The sequence below is a fragment of the Epinephelus lanceolatus genome, chromosome 18 (assembly GCF_041903045.1).
Source record: "Epinephelus lanceolatus isolate andai-2023 chromosome 18, ASM4190304v1, whole genome shotgun sequence".
NCBI lineage: Eukaryota > Metazoa > Chordata > Actinopteri > Perciformes > Serranidae > Epinephelus > Epinephelus lanceolatus.
In genome coordinates, this window is record NC_135751.1 from 33,845,053 (window position 1) to 33,860,703 (window position 15,651).

General features: G+C 40.4%; 2 protein-coding genes across 2 annotated transcripts; one reads left to right on the forward strand and one right to left on the reverse strand.

Annotated features, from left to right (window-relative positions):
* Window positions 1-4,231: 4,231 nt before the first annotated feature.
* On the reverse strand, window positions 4,232-9,364 carry ndufab1b (NADH:ubiquinone oxidoreductase subunit AB1b). Its single transcript, XM_033645603.2, has 5 exons — window positions 9,161-9,364; window positions 6,653-6,772; window positions 6,434-6,521; window positions 4,587-4,702; window positions 4,232-4,497 (listed from the first exon to the last, which is right to left on the reverse strand). The coding sequence occupies exons 1-4, from the start codon at window positions 9,359-9,361 to the stop codon at window positions 4,611-4,613; spliced, it is 501 nt and encodes a 166-aa protein (XP_033501494.1). The 5' UTR covers window positions 9,362-9,364; the 3' UTR covers window positions 4,232-4,497; window positions 4,587-4,610.
* Window positions 9,365-9,766: 402 nt separating this feature from the next.
* dctn5 (dynactin 5) lies at window positions 9,767-14,352 on the forward strand. Its single transcript, XM_033645602.2, has 6 exons — window positions 9,767-9,952; window positions 10,132-10,200; window positions 10,631-10,749; window positions 10,933-11,044; window positions 11,934-12,036; window positions 13,332-14,352. Exons 1-6 carry the CDS (start codon window positions 9,905-9,907, stop codon window positions 13,427-13,429), a joined length of 549 nt encoding a protein of 182 aa, XP_033501493.1. The 5' UTR covers window positions 9,767-9,904; the 3' UTR covers window positions 13,430-14,352.
* Window positions 14,353-15,651: the final 1,299 nt, after the last annotated feature.

Sequence of the window (15,651 nt, forward strand, 5' to 3'; positions counted from 1 at the left end):
CAATGTTTTTTATAGAGATTCTATCAATCCACAGTGTGTAGTTGGATCACCTGTAAACCTATTATGCACATTGCTTTGGGAGACTGTTGAACTATATATATATATATAATATATATATAAATATATATATATATTAATGAGAATATAAACGTACAGTGTCTATAATCAATGAGAGGGAGTCTTCCTCTCTTACAAACAAAACAGGAAGTACCTTTTTATTTTCAAATGTCTTCCTCGGGTCATCAAAGGATTTTATCTTAAACTTCGGGGGGAAACTGCACTTTTTGAAGGACAATCTTTATTTGTATGGGTATAAAAATTGACAAAAACGAAGTCGCCTGATCTTAACAAGGTATAGAAAACCAACTCCAGTGTGCTCTAATAATGAATGTCTCCTCTGATGCTGTCTATTTGTTTGGTTTCATTTAATCTTTTTATTCTCCTTCCTTTGTTGCTTGGTTTGTTCTGTATTATTATTTTTTTCTCTTATTTTTTCTGGATTTTAGTGCTCTTAAGAGAATCTGTACTAAGGTGTAGAGTAGTAAGTAGTAGGTCTTCTGTTGGCTGTACTCGTATACTGATTACTGTTTGTAACCCTCTGGCTCCTGCAGCCGTCATACAAAGCTGTAAAACTTGGGTACAACCCTCAATAAAAGACTAACAATGACTCAGCGGTTTCCACCTGGACTCTTTATTTCTCCTCGTCTGCTTCTTGGTAAAACCGTTTCCTGGTACAGTAAAAGGAAATTATTTTCTGAACTGACTGGACTGATGTAGCTGATGTATTATTTTTTACCTTTACCCACTTCGTCATTCATATCCACATTACTGATGATTATCTATAAAAAAAATCTCATTGTGTAAATATTTTTTGAAAGCACCAACAGCTCTACAATATGGTTGACATCAAGGCATTTGGTTAAATAAATTTATGTTTGATTGTCTCCATATTGACCAGCCCTAGTAATATCTCCCAACATTTAATTTTTTTATTTTATTTTTTATTTTATTTGTTTGTTCCTCACATGAAAGTGGACAACAGAATTTGCACAAATACAAAGGAATAAATTAAATAAATAAATATCCCATACAAGTAAACTTTTATCAGCTCAAATCAATTGATCATTAACATCCAGTTTAAATTTCAAGTGCATATTGACAATTTTTTTTGCATTTGTACATTTTTTTTAAATTGATGAGTATCTGTACAACCTTTCAAATCCTGTAGTTGGGAATTCCATATTTTTACATGATGCTATGTATTTCTGCAATTTCCTCATGTTGTTTTTCTCTGACAGAAAACTTAAGTCTAAGCCTCAAATAAAAGACAATTCATCAGTTTATATATGACAAGATTTCTCCAACTATATTTCACGCTCAATATTTTACTGTGAATTTGTGTCTGCTCTTCTGTCTTGAGAGAGACTCTGGTAACTTTGAAGACTTTTTGCAAAACTTCATTGACATACCAAAGCTTTTGTGAGTTCCACATTTGTTATAAAGAGCAGTGACATTTGTAAAACATACTTTTGACAAGTTTCTGTTAAAGGAGGAAAAATCCTGCAATCTTAACTCCTGAGAAATCTGCAGACCCCCGAAGTGGACATGGAGGAGGAACATGACTCAAAATTTTTCTCCAAAGATCGCAAAAGTTTTTTGTAAGGAAATGCAAAAGTATATCTTTTATCACCCATTTACCTTTTTTTCTCCCCCATCTTGTTTTTTTTTAACCCACATGTCCAAGTGGCGCTGTAGAGATCCTAAAAAGAGGGGAAGCATCTTTTTACTTAAATTGTTGTATTTTATATTATATGCTTAAGTAAAGTCTCTATCTAAAAATTAACCAGTAGCTACAGCTGTCAGATAAATACAGCAGAGCACACTATATTCCTCTGAAATGAAGAAACCATAAAGTACCTTAAAACTGTACTTAAGTACAGTTAAGCGATTTTGCCTCTCCATTGCACCTGTTGTCACTTTGATTTGCACCAAAGCAGCTGAAACTGATTCACAATCACTTGTGCTTCCTAAATAGACAGATTGATTTCACTTAAGTTTAACAGCCTTGGTGTTAGACTGTGGCCATGAAGTGTTCCTTTAATTTGTTTAAGCAGTGTATTATGATACCACTGTGAATAGTCTTAATGCTGAGGTCAAGGTCGGTTATCACATTCATTAAATCTTGCTCCCCAGAGGGCGCTGTTAAAAAAATTGGTTGGCATTTTAAGGATTGGGGTCAGAGGTCACCTACAGGGTCACTGCAGGAGAAAGACAGTAAGGTGAGGGGCCTTTGTTTTCCATGTCAGGATGTAAATATCCAGTTAATCTAATCTCACCCAGGCTTTTATACAGTGGGTTTATAATCAAATAACTAAAACCATCACAACCTATGAAGTTGGAGCCAGTTTCTTTTCGTAGCTAGGCTACAACATGTGGTTGTTAGCTTAGTCGCTAGCAAAACACCCAGTTGGGGATGCTTGTCACATTCGCTCGGGGTTGGTTGTTGCATGTGTTGTTCTTTACAACAGAGGTTCCCAACTGGTCCAGATTTCTCAGCCATCTGTTCAAGGTCCACACAGTTTAATATATTCAGTGTCTATACTTGTGTTTGGCCATGTTGTTGAGCTAGTTTGCTGTCTCTGTTAAGTAGCTGTCCTTTAGTTGCTCACTCTGCAGCAGGAAACAGCACTTCAGATTAAAAGCTCTGTGCCAGAAATTCACTGTACTTCAAAATTAAGTGTTTCCAAGTCACTTATGGTCCATTCAGAATCAACCTGTGACCCATGTTTGGACCATGACCCAGCAGTTGGGAACCACTGGTTTAGATAGTTCTTTTTTTTAGCTAGCTGTTGGGGTTGGTTGTCACATATATTGTTCTCTATATGGTTCCATAAGGATATAAAATGTACTTGTAGGAATATTTTTTCTTGCTTATGTTGTCTTGATGCAGGTAGTTGCATGTCATTGAAAAATTAAAATGAAATTAAAACTTTAAAATTCATTTCTAAGATTGCCTCTATTTTTTAGTTTTCCCCATGAAAACATTACAGCAACCAAACCCATAGTGTGACTACCTACCTACCCTAAGATGGTGATGGTTGCCACAAGCGCACAAGATGTATTTGATGATCCATATGATTTCAACATAATAAACTTAAGGAGAATAAGGCCCTGGTCACACAGAGCATTTTGCAGGTTGCAGAACATGAGGCGCACCACTGCCTTTTTTGAAAGAAACTAAATGCCATCACCTCCTTACCTTAATCTTTCCGTGTAATCAAGTTACTATATATGTATATATTTCACAGTAATCAGTGTGTAGTTGCTGACATGTTGAGGCAGAGGGTGCTGTCTGTAGCTCTGGTTGAGGGTGAGAGGCTGTCAGCAGATAAACAGAGATCTGTGTGGGTACATGAGACCCTAAAAAAGAGGCTGGGTCATGGGGAGTACCACCAGTTGGTCCAAGAGCTTCTCCTCCTTGATGGACGTTTCCAGGCATATTTTAGGATGACTCAGGGGCAGTTTGACAACCTGCTGTTTATCGTCAGGCCGTATAGCTCTGGGTATCCAACAACCACTACCACCAGTTTCTCCTCCATCTCCATCCACCAACTGTTAACTTGTTGTCGTGACCACCACAGAAGGCCCGCCTCTCAAATCATCTGATTGGACAATGGGGAAAAAAGATGACGGAGATGACGTGGGGCGCTTTTCTGCTCTGAGCTGAAGTTTTTTCAACTCGAGGAGTTCGGAGCGCTCCAAAAAAACGCAAACAAAAAGCTTTGTTCTTGTTAAAAACAATGACAAAATAGTGCCTCCAGCTGCTTAAACACCTTCTGTGTGATCAGGGCCTGAGGTCACTCCAGTCCTACTTGAAACTGTAGACTTCCATTACACATTGAAAGGGAATTATTATAGCTGCACTTTGAGATTCAAATTTAAGTAAAAAATGTGACAACTAACCCTGTTCTCCCCTACTGTTGGTGCCATTTCACTACGTATCAGTGTTTCCAAACTCCACTGACGTCCTATTGGCACATGAAGCTTCAAAAAACAGCTGTAATGTGACAAACAATGGAAAGACTAAATTATAGTATTTCTATGGACTGTATGCTTTTTTTGTAGGCTAGAAAAATGTGACCTTCAGACTGAGACCCGCTTGTTTAAAGTTGTGTCAGAACACTGTCTTTATTTCTGAGTTTTGCATTTCAACATTCAGACCAGGCGTCAGTATCATACAGCATGTGTATTTATTGATCTATTCATGTGAAATTATACATCGGAACCACGTTGTTGAGCTGGAAGAAACAAAAAAAAATCAAAACTGTGAGATAACCTTTTTTAATGTTTTATCTCCAAACTCCCAAAACACGTTCATTTAAATACAGTTAAACACGAGACACGGCAGCTGACGTCAACGATGCCGCAAGAGACAGAAGAGCTGACGGGGAGGAAGTGGGAAATGTACTTCCTGTGGGGTCACGCAGGGGTCAACCTCTGGAAGAAATAAAGAATGTTGATGAGCATCAGACGTAACAATAAAAGGCACTTGTGTGACGTCAGAGAGGAAGGAAACAAAGACTCACCTCTGTGGTGAACTAAAGAGCAGATTATTCATACACGTCCTTCTTGTCTGCGATGTACTGTACAATGTCCTCAGGACTCATCAACTTCTCTGCTTCTGCGTCAGGGATCTCAAAGCCTGCAGGAAAAAGACAGAATACAAAAACTCAGGCTCATGTTTTCTGTTAAAAGCTGCACTTGAACGCACCACAGAGACTAAAGCCAACAGCTGATGGCTGCAGAAATTTACTGTACTTCCAAATAAAATGTGTTTTTTACAAACTTGAAATGTTTGCGAGTCACTTGCGATCCATTTATAATGGACATGACCCACCAGTTGGGAACCACTGGTCTAGGCCATTAAGGCTACATTCCATCAGCATTGTGTGCGCTATTTTGCCCTGTGCATGTCCTTGCTTATCGATTTCATGAACTTTCTGTTGCTACATAGGACGCAGCACTGAAGGACCGTCCTCAAAGCTGCTCTCCTGTTGGCGAACGGTCAGCTCAACATCTGCCCAGTTAACGCGAGCAAACGCAGCAGCAGCAGCTGTCCCAACAAACTCCAGCCGACACCAACACGGCTTAGACTCACAAGTCAGTCTTTAGACGCTTTGCTTAACTAAAGACTGATGACTTTCTCCCTGATTTTGTGTTTAGATGGGCGGATACAATTTCAGAGTTTAAAAAAACTCCCTACGTTGCAGAACCAATAGTAAATCCGCAGGGCAGTCCTTCGGTGGCTCGCTGAACTCTTGTGCTTGTAAACATAGTCCCACTAGAAACACGTGTAGCGGTACAAAATGGCTCAGCCGTACTCGCAGAAAATGCCGTCAAAGTTAGTGGGTGTTTGTCGCGTTTGCGGCGACGCATTCTCGCCAACTAAAAGAAACAAACATAATCTTTTACAAGGCCATGACTCATCCGTCCGGCCGGACTATAGAGGGATTCGCCTTGTTGTTTACAAATAGCCTACTTCCGTGTAGAAAACCAGCAGAGCTTTTAGCTCTATATATATATATATATATATATATATATATATATATATATATATATATAAGCTCTGCTGGTTTATATACATCACATTTTTCACGTCACTGTATCACTGTTTAGACTAATCCGATGTTTGTAAAGTCTATAAACACAATGACTGAACAAACATTACTATTTCTTAGCTGTTAGCGGTGTCTGTAATAGGTAATAACTCATTAAACGGTCCGTGAAAAAAATATTTTTTCCAGCAGATATCTTAGTTACAACATGATTGAGCTAGCAAAGCAGTTTTGTGTTGCTATGTGTGGTATTTATTCAGTTTTGTGAAATCACAATGTCTAGAAAGCATCAGTGGCTGCAGCTGACAGGGACAGCTAACACTAGCAGCAAAGCTAACATCAGGACGTCATCTGTTAAAAGCCTCCTGTTGTCGGATACGACATGAAACTACTCCAGTTAGCTCAATCATGTTGTAACTAAGACATCCGCTGGAAAAAATATTTTCTTCACGGATGAGCACACGTTTGATAAAATGGAGTTAAATCTCTCGGCATCCATTTTCAAGCCCTCTGTGTGTTTGTTTCCTTGCGGACGAGAAAAGGGGGAGCGCACATTTCCGAGAAGGCGTGTCCTTTTCAAAAATGCAAGAGGCGATGCTTTGTTGCCGGCCGTTTTTGCCGGTGTGTTAAACACACTTTAGAAAGGATTGTCCCCAGACTATCAGAAGGCGGAGATCTCTGATTGTCTGGTGGCGAGACTAAACACGGCTAGGCTTTGTTGTTAAACCTGTTAGGTGACATTAGCTGTGTGATGCTGTGTGCAGTATCCTGTGCACCTCTGACAGACTAGCAGCTGCATGCACGGCATACTGACTCACCAAACTCATCCTCCATGGCCATGATGATCTCCACCTGGTCCAAACTGTCCAGACCGAGGTCTTTCATGAAGTGGGAGGATGTCTGCAGCTGTGGAGCAACAAAGTCACACAGACATTAAAAATGTAATTTATTTACGATCACTTCAGCTTCATTTCATTCATCAACAGATGAAAGAATATTTAGCCCATGTGCACGTCTGACAGTTTCTGAGCTCTCACCTTCTCTGGGTTGATCTTGTCGTAGAGCTTCAGAACATACATGACACGGTCTTTGATGGTTTCTAGGGTGAGGGGGGGCAGGTCACCATACTGTCGGCACAACACGCCCACTGAGGGGATCTGAGGAGGAAGAGGAGGGGGGTCAGGAGGTGAAGGAAGGTCGTGGAGATGCACAGAGGGCAGAGACGTGGTGACCAGAGAGAGATAACTCCTGTGGTAGCCTAGCTTGAAGCCATTCATGCTCACTTCCTGTGTGTGGGTCAAAATATTGGCAGTCGAGCACAGAACTAGCTTTTTTAGCTCTTGGTGCAATACGAAACCAACTTCAACATGTATCTGGTTTTACTGCCAAATATATTTGTGCTGGTCTTGACCACTCACATTATCAGGTGATGTTTTTTTAACTGCACAAAACAAGAGATCCAGTGAAGGTGCTTTTAGTTACTTTGGTCTTGCTTTGTCCTACAATGACCTGAGATCAGTCAAAACTGTCACTATTTTTTGAAGCTTATAATTAGCTCCTGTGTGTTGTCTTGCCTCCCTTTATAACTATTTTAACGTGACTTTAGATCAGGGGTAGGCAACCTGAGGCTCCGGACATGCAAGCAGCAATTTCACCTCTCTCCAGTGGCTCGCTGTCGCTTTGTCAAAAAATATAAGGAAATTAATATCACCGTTTTTTTTAATAAATAACATTTTAATTTTCAAATTCTGCAGCCTGGCACTTTCTCCTATAAATTTTGCTGCACCTAAACAGCGGTGACTTGTCTTCAGTCCGTCTAGTGAGGCTAGCTACGGCAGCTACAGTTTCCAGGAGGGATACAGGAAGTGGATTTTTTGCCAGTATCTTGCCGATATATAACTACTTCAAGTCTCTTCTGTAGTGGAATTACCATCATATTATGCATGCATACCCTTATCATGATGGCCCACCAGCAGATGGAGACATGACATACAATTTTCAACATATTTAATATTCATTCATCGTGCAAAATAGGAAAAAGCGTGTTGGCATGTAGTTCATTTTAATGCCAATATCGGCCCACACCCATGACGTGCCGATATTATCATGCATCTCTAGTTTCCTAATCAAAAAAAGAGCATTGCTGGAAAATAGAAAATTTGCATTTTTGTGCTCTGTTGTCTTCCTCCCTGTTCTCTCTCCAGGTGCTAACAACCTGATTACTTCCCACCGTGTGCATCAGTCTGCTGATTGGTTACCTCATCCTTTCAGCCTACCTGTCCTCAATAAAAGGAGCACGCCTACAGAGTTAAAGCCTCTCCTTTCTGATCGTCTGCACTGAGGCTGACTGGGCTGCTGCTGTTTTTTTTTATTAAGGTATGTGGCGGGAGGCTGAGGACAACAGGTGAGTGGGTACCCTGTACATATCCCTCACATAGTTATTTCGTGTCTAGAAACACTAAGTTTATTGGTTGTTGTCACCCTTGTATTTGTTTGGTGAAGCTCTTTTTTAAGGTTTTTCGTTTGTGTTTTGTTTAAGATGTTAGTTGATGCCAGGTTTTGTTATATTGGTAACTTTTATGTGGCACCACCACTTTGTCCCTTCCTCCCCCACATTTGGACGACCTTGTGTTACACTTGTGAATAAATCACCTGTTAATTTTTTACACTTCTACTCTGATTCCTTCAATTATTTGATTGTCCTGTTGTTGTCTTCGCTCTTCAAAAGAGGACATAAGAGCATGGATAGATTTATTTGCTTTCACTGCCAATAATGCAAAGTTTAAATACCAAATTATTAAAAATGGCTCACCAGGAGTGGCCACTTTGTGATGAAACATATCAGTAGATGTTCACTTAGACCTATTAGTAATAATAGGCTAATCAAGACTTAACAGGCTGTGTTACATTGTAAGATTTAAATGTGTTTTGCAGCTCCAGAGAGATTTTTTATTTATGTGTTTAGACCAAAAATGGCTCTTTAGATGGTCAAGGTTGCTAACCCCTGCTTTAGGTAATGCATGCAACATGACATCATCCTCATTGTGAACAGCATGTCATTTAGGCATCACTGAAAAAGTTAGCATGCTGTGCACACCTACAATACTGTACTTGCATTAACAACATTTACACAACACAAAAACACAATTCATCAAAACAAGCACTGTTTATGTGGCAAAGCATCATTAGCACTGCCTCAACTAGACTTAGTTTTACAGTATCAAAGGAGATTAGGTTTGAGTTGAATCATCCCCTCCAGACTACAGGTGAGAAAACACAAATGTGTCTCAATGGACTTTGCTAACTAGCTAGCTCGCTAAAAAGCAAAACATGGCCGTTGTGTAATCAAAAAATGTGACGTTACAAAACTCGGTGGACTTCTGTCACGTTATCGCACCGACAGAGTTACACTCATGGTAAAATAACTGCCTGCATGCCATAATGAACTTTAAGCGGGCTAGGTTAGCCTGACATGTTTGAAAGGCGTCGGTAGGTCACAGGAGGGAACGCTAGGCCACGACTGTTCAATGTTACCGGAGACTCACCGGGCTCTGTCCGAGCCACCGCGTCCTCCGGCTGTCTGCGGCGAAGGAGAGAGGTCGGTGGACGGCTGCTGCCGGGGCGGCAGCGGCTCTGAGTGCCAGGTTACCCGAGGACAGCCTCAGCGAGGGCCGGGCGAGCGTGCGGACACACTGCTGCAGGACACGGGCCGCCATGACGGAAAGTAGTGATTGAGTTCCCAGCATGCACAGCGAAGAAGAAACGGGGTCAAGGGCTCTGTTGTACGCATGCGCATAACACAAACTGCGCCTTATTTTGTATTTTTTTAAATTTTATTTCTGATGTCTACAATGTCATATACGAAACAGACCATTAAAAATATATAGTTATAAAAAATACTTTGAGAAAATGTAGAATACGAAGGTGACGAAAGCGAGGATTCGGATCAGGCAAGACCAATCAATCACAGAATCATATTACGGATTAGTGATTGATAATTACCTAGCCAGCTGACCTGGATTAGCAGGATAATTCAAAAATTCATATAAATTTACAACTTTTATACGATACAACTCAACTATAACAAATACGAATGGACTATTTCACTTGTTTGTCTTAACGCAATCCATCGATGATCTGGCGCTCAACTCATATTGTCTGACAAGTCATTCATTTAGTTGGCAGAAGACGACGCTGAGCTCTGACAGCAGAGCACAACAGATTGTCATTACTGAATTATCCCCAGTGTTTTAAATATTTTATGATATCTGTCATATTTATTCCTAACCATGGAGTTATCTGAAATACTGTACAACAAAGCGGAGTACATTGAAACGGTAAGGTGTTTGATTTTTAGCCGTTGTTAGCAAGCTAGTCGCTAGCTATTTGGCTAGCCGAAGCTAACGGGGCGTTGGGCGTTTGGTCACTGAAATCATTGTTTGTGCTCAGTTTTGATCGAAAATAAAGACAGAAACACACTTTGATGCAAATATTAATGCTGTATGTTGTATTTCAGGCTTCTGGCAACAAAGTGAGCAGACAGTCAGTGCTGTGTGGGAGTCAAAACATTGTACTCAATGGCAAAGTAAGGAAAAAAACATACAGTTACCTGCAGTTATGATGTTATAAAAATACTCTTTTGGGCTGTGATTTAGCTTACTGTGTGTGTGTGTGTGTGTGTGTGTGTGTGCTTTGTTAATGTATTTATCTATTTTTATTGTATCATGTTGAAACCACACAGTTATCTTCAAAGAGGACAAGACAGAATTATACAAATGGGTTATCGCAACAAGCGGCAAAGACATATTAATACATGTAAAGCATGTCAAATTTCTATCTGTTTTCATTGCTTTTTTGTTCCTCCATCCATGTAATGTTTCAACATAGTGTGTGATTTCTATTTTGATTTATTTATGTTAATTTGTGTGGCATCTTTTTAGTCCATTTGTATAAGTGAATGTGATATATAAAACGGAGCTGTTCAGTCTTTTAGAAGTGTATGTTGTGTCCTTCAGACTATTGTCATGAATGACTGCATCATCAGAGGAGACCTGGCTAATGTCAGGGTGGGCAGACACTGTGTGGTGAAAAGCCGGAGCGTCATACGACCACCTTTCAAAAAGTTTAGCAAAGGGTAAAGAATTTTTCTCTTATGCCAAATTGTTGTAGATTGATTTGTAGAATGATCAGTCTTGTCCAATTGAGTATTGTCTTTGTGTCAGGAAATTACAGGCAGAATTACATTTTATTTTATCTACCTAATTTCTGGTTGCTTCATGCATTTAAACAAACACGTAAACTTCATCTCTCCCTTCAGAGTGGCGTTCTTCCCGCTGCACATTGGAGACCACGTCTTCATTGAGGAGGACTGTGTGGTCAACGCAGCACAGATTGGCTCCTATGTCCACATTGGCAAGAACTGTGTCATAGTAAGTGGAATAAAAGAACACACACACACACACACATATGTATATACAAGCAGAAAAGGGAGACATGACAGAGACAAAGCTCTGCCCCAGAAGGAGAGAGGACATGAACAGGAGCAGTGTGTCTTCTTGCCTCTGGTGAAACAGTCACATGGTGGTCATGTTCAGATTAACTGAGAGCAGCAGCAAACTGCAGGCAGGCTGCTTTGAGTGGGCACAGACTTGAGATGGGATATGAAAGGGACACTTTTAAACATATTTATTAATTTTATTGCAGTGAAGCAGTCTTGCCACAGCTGAAGTAGATATAATTTAATTGCCATTATCTTGCAAGATTCCACAAATGAAAAGGCTGAATTCGAAATTGTTATATATGCAGAGAAGTCTGTTAAGTGTGCATAAATATACAGTTTGTCTTGATTGTGGTTTCTAAAAACGATGATTATTTTCAATATAAAACAATATGTTGACTTTTCTTCATTTTACAATGTAACTGTGCCCATGAGATGTTACCACAGCCCAAACACTCAACCCTGAAACGACAGGTACTTGACTGTGCATCAGATCATGAAGCCAGCTAATAAAAAATCAGGAATAACTTACAAAGGTGGACATGCAGGGTAGACTTTATTGCATTTCCTGATGTTTTGGCAATATGGTGCATTTTTAACCCTTTGAAACCTGGAGCGACTTCACTTTTCTTGCGCTGCTTTCAGATACCTTTCGCAAGTGTTCAAACCTTTGGTGCTCTAGATCCCTATATTGTTCTGAACAGCCAGCCTCCATTATTAACCACGGTGTAATAATCAGAATAAATCAAACACTTGCAGTAAGTTAAAGCATGTGACTCAGTAGCGGATGTTTGTTAACTTGTGCTGTGTACTGTGTGCAGGGTCGTCGCTGTGTGCTGAAGGACTGCTGCAAGATCTTAGACAACACCGTGCTCCCTCCTGAGACTGTGGTGCCGCCTTTTACCGTCTTCTCTGGATGTCCAGGTCAGCAGCAGCACACAAACACACACCTGAGTAGGGCTGGTTTCAATATTATAATACTTCTATGGCACAGGCCGAATTGCTTTCATACTGTCGAGTATCGAAAAGTGCCTTTTCATTCGGTACCAAGTTGAGATACATCAGCATCAGTGAGCCAATAAGCAAGCAGTATGGTGTACCAACATCTAATAAAGCTGGTGATGGCTTTCTAACATTACGTGTCATAGAGGCACAAAGGAAAAATGCTGTTACACCCAGAGATGGGCTCACCTCTGTGTGTGTGTGTTGCATTTTGAGAGGCCCGACTACAGTGTGCACTGAATACTGTAGGTGTACAAATATCTAAGAAGAGATCAAAAGTCTGGCTCCATTTTATCAGGCTTGATGCCAATAGTGCGCAATGTGTTATACACAAAAAGGACATTGTTGGCAAGACTGGCAACATTGCAAACTTGATGAAACACTTGAACGTGCATGGAATTATTAAGAGCATGAAGTTGCTCCACGTTCGACTGGAAGAAGAAGTAGAACAGACCGCAGCCATCTTCCTCTCAGCATCAAGTCCACCTCACATTACGGTGTCTCCTTCGAAATCTCCACCACTGGATTTACTTTGATCTGAGGTGAATGAGGACGGCACTATGCCGGGATTTTAGCAGGTAATGTTTGGGAAACACAAAAGTTCGGCCAACATGGACATGGAAAGGTAATGTTACTGTAATAGCAGTGACTTAAACTGGGACCTGTGTTACGTTAGATATTTTTATTTATTGATATTATGTTAGCAGAAAATAGATAAATAGGTTTCTTTTTTTGTTGTAAAACTGCTTTGATTGTGTAGAAATGCCAAGATACCCAAACAAAACTACCGTAGCATTGTACCACAAGGTAGAGTGTCCATATAATGTTTTTTTCTGGCAGATTTTAGACAGGAAGTACTCAGAGCGGTCACACAAAAGTCTGAGCGCTCTGGAAAAAGATGCTGGATGCAGTGCTGTTTCTGTAAGTGACAGTATATGGTCGCATACACTCACCTCATTGGGGATGACTGATAAAAGATGCTGGCGCTCAGGAAAAAAGAAAAAAAAAAAAAACACCACATGGACACTAAGCCTGATGTGTTACTTCATTTTCTTTTTGTTAGAATAGAATTTATTGTAAAAAAAAAAACTGTCATCAAGTCAAGGTATCGGTACTGGTATCGAAACATTTTTAACAATACCCAGCCCCACAGCTGACTCCTCCACTTTCTGTTTATCTATCACGTCCTGACTTTTGTTCTTCTGTGTCTCTCTCAGGTCTATTTTCAGGAGAGCTCCCAGAGTGCACACAGGACCTTATGATTGATGTCACCAAGAGTTACTACCAGAAGTTCCTGCCTCTCAGCCAGATCTGAATCCTGCCCCAAAACCATCAGCAAGATCCACACCCTCTCCAGGTCACGGCCAGGGTCTCTCATCAGAAATGGATTCTGAGAGCTCACCTTTTATCCTTCACCTCCCACAGGCCCTGAGTTTCTCTGCCCAAGAACAAACATCTGGTCCTATTAATGAAGTGATTCTAGTTTTTGAGTAGAAGAAAAGCACATGATGATACAATCTGATAAAGCTGCAGAAGGTAGTTTAGTGTTTGCAGCTCCAAATTGCAGTGAAAGTCTTTATTAAACTGTACACAGCATGCTCATGTTTACCATCCCAGCTGGTCTGAGACGTCCTCAAGGGGCACAGATCAAAACCCTACAGGCACTCAGTTTTAGTTTGGTTTGATTTGTATGTTCATGTAGTCCAATATTTAATCCTGGTCTGTGGAGAAACTCGAGAACTTCTGTGGCTCAATTCGCAGCTGTGGGTGAAGATGAGGAGGTGGAGGAGCTCTGACAGGAAGGAGGTGAAGGGTGGAGCTTGTAATATATTATACGACCCCCATGGACCAAAACAATAGCAACAACAACAGTTGTGTTTGAGGATGTTGGCTGTATGTGTGTGTTACTCATGACCACATTTCATTTGGGAAACAGAGTTCACTCATCAGGAGAGATATTCTGCTTTTGTCTCTGTCATTTGATTTTTTTTTTCTAATGTTGAAGGACTTGTTTGCTTTTTTGTCACTGGCGCTTGTAATTTGTCATGAAACTTATTTAATACTGATTTTTATTATTTCATTATGTTCAAATGATCAGCTGTTAATTTGACTATGTGTACATGTGTGCAGGAAGCCCCCTGTGCTTTGCCTTTATCATCTTCTGTGAGCAGCCAACAGCCAGAGCCAACGTCTGAAATAGTGACGCAGTTAAATAAATATAAATGCTTGAAAATCTGACACATGTGGACTCTGCTCTGTCTCTGTCCTGTCTTAACCCTCTACTTTTTCATCCAGTAACTGCTTAAGTTTGTTTGTGACTCCATGATATCAGCTCCAGAGCATTCATCTTGGATTAAACTGTTATTTTAACGGATACAAAGACACCTGCCATTTCTCATGGACTTTATGTAACATGCCTCGTGGGGCAGTGTTTGATTGTAATGTGCAGGCGCTCATCTCTGTTGCTGCTTTCATGCTATTCTGCTGATCCTCAGTTGGTGGTAGTAATGTGCAAAGATGCATTTCAATATGCCAACAAAGGCAGGGAAATAGTAGAGTGCTAGCAAGTAAACATGGGGTGTGTTCCAAATCGCGTACTTTTTACTTTTAGTAGGTGCTGCAGCTGCTCTTAAAAAGTACGTCCTGCTGCATGCCAATATGCTACTCTCATGATGATACGCCCTGAACTTTGACCCTCTTGCTTTTATATCCATTACCATTATATGCCTTACCAAGTTCGCCAGAGATGCAGATCCACCCGGAGAGCTCTGCTGTTGTTACTTTGCGATGTATGTAGTCAAACTGTAAAGTTATAACTGCACAGATTATAGATTCTAACATTTTATATATGTGACAGTGAAATTGCATCTGCATGTCCTTTTGTTTGTAATATTTATGATTATTTTGCTCACTTAATCAGTATTCCTCTTATTACTATTCAACTGGTCATCAGTTACTTGAGGACAATGTCATCTGTCACTGTGACTTCTGACAGCTGTCAATCAGCTGACAATGTGCTGTCATTTGGCTGCAGCTCAGCTGATGTGACGGATTGTCCGCTGCGCAGAGGATTGTGGGTCAGAATAGCCAGAAAAGCATGCTGGCTTACATACTGCACAATCAGCTGGATGTAGTAGAACATCCCGGTATTTTTGGCATACTGCAAACTGACATACTATGTATTGGGACATAGTAAATCTTTTCCTGGCATAGCTACTGTATAGTTGTAGTAGTAGTGGTAGTATGGGGACTGGAACACATGGATGTAATTAATGCAGTATTAACAGTAAAAGAATTGACTTTGCAGATGTTCATGGTGAAATAAATGTGTTCAGCAATCCTCAGGGATACACACAGTGTGTTTTGGTGAGAAAAACTGCGTGCAAAGAAAATTAAACGGCCACTTTAAGCTAGTAGCACCTTTAAAGCTACAGTTGGGAACTTGATTGAAATAACGTTGTCATATTTGTTGAAACTGTCACTATGACAATGTTCTGAAAGAAGTACATGAGACAGACCGTCCTCCTCTTCCTACTG

Excerpts from the sequence above, each read along its gene's own strand:
- ndufab1b (XM_033645603.2), bottom strand. The coding sequence starts at position 9,361 with ATGCTGGGAACTCAATCACTACTTTCCGTCATGGCGGCCCGTGTCCTG. Across the intron at positions 6,773-9,160 it reads GGTGGCTCGGACAGAGCCCG|ATCCCCTCAGTGGGCGTGTT; the intron begins GTGAGTCTCCGG and ends CTTCCTCCTCAG. Across the intron at positions 4,703-6,433 it reads GGCCATGGAGGATGAGTTTG|GCTTTGAGATCCCTGACGCA; the intron begins GTGAGTCAGTAT and ends TTTTTCCTGCAG.
- dctn5 (XM_033645602.2), top strand. The coding sequence starts at position 9,905 with ATGGAGTTATCTGAAATACTGTACAACAAAGCGGAGTACATTGAAACG. Across the intron at positions 9,953-10,131 it reads AAGCGGAGTACATTGAAACG|GCTTCTGGCAACAAAGTGAG; the intron begins GTAAGGTGTTTG and ends GTTGTATTTCAG. Across the intron at positions 10,201-10,630 it reads ACATTGTACTCAATGGCAAA|ACTATTGTCATGAATGACTG; the intron begins GTAAGGAAAAAA and ends TGTGTCCTTCAG.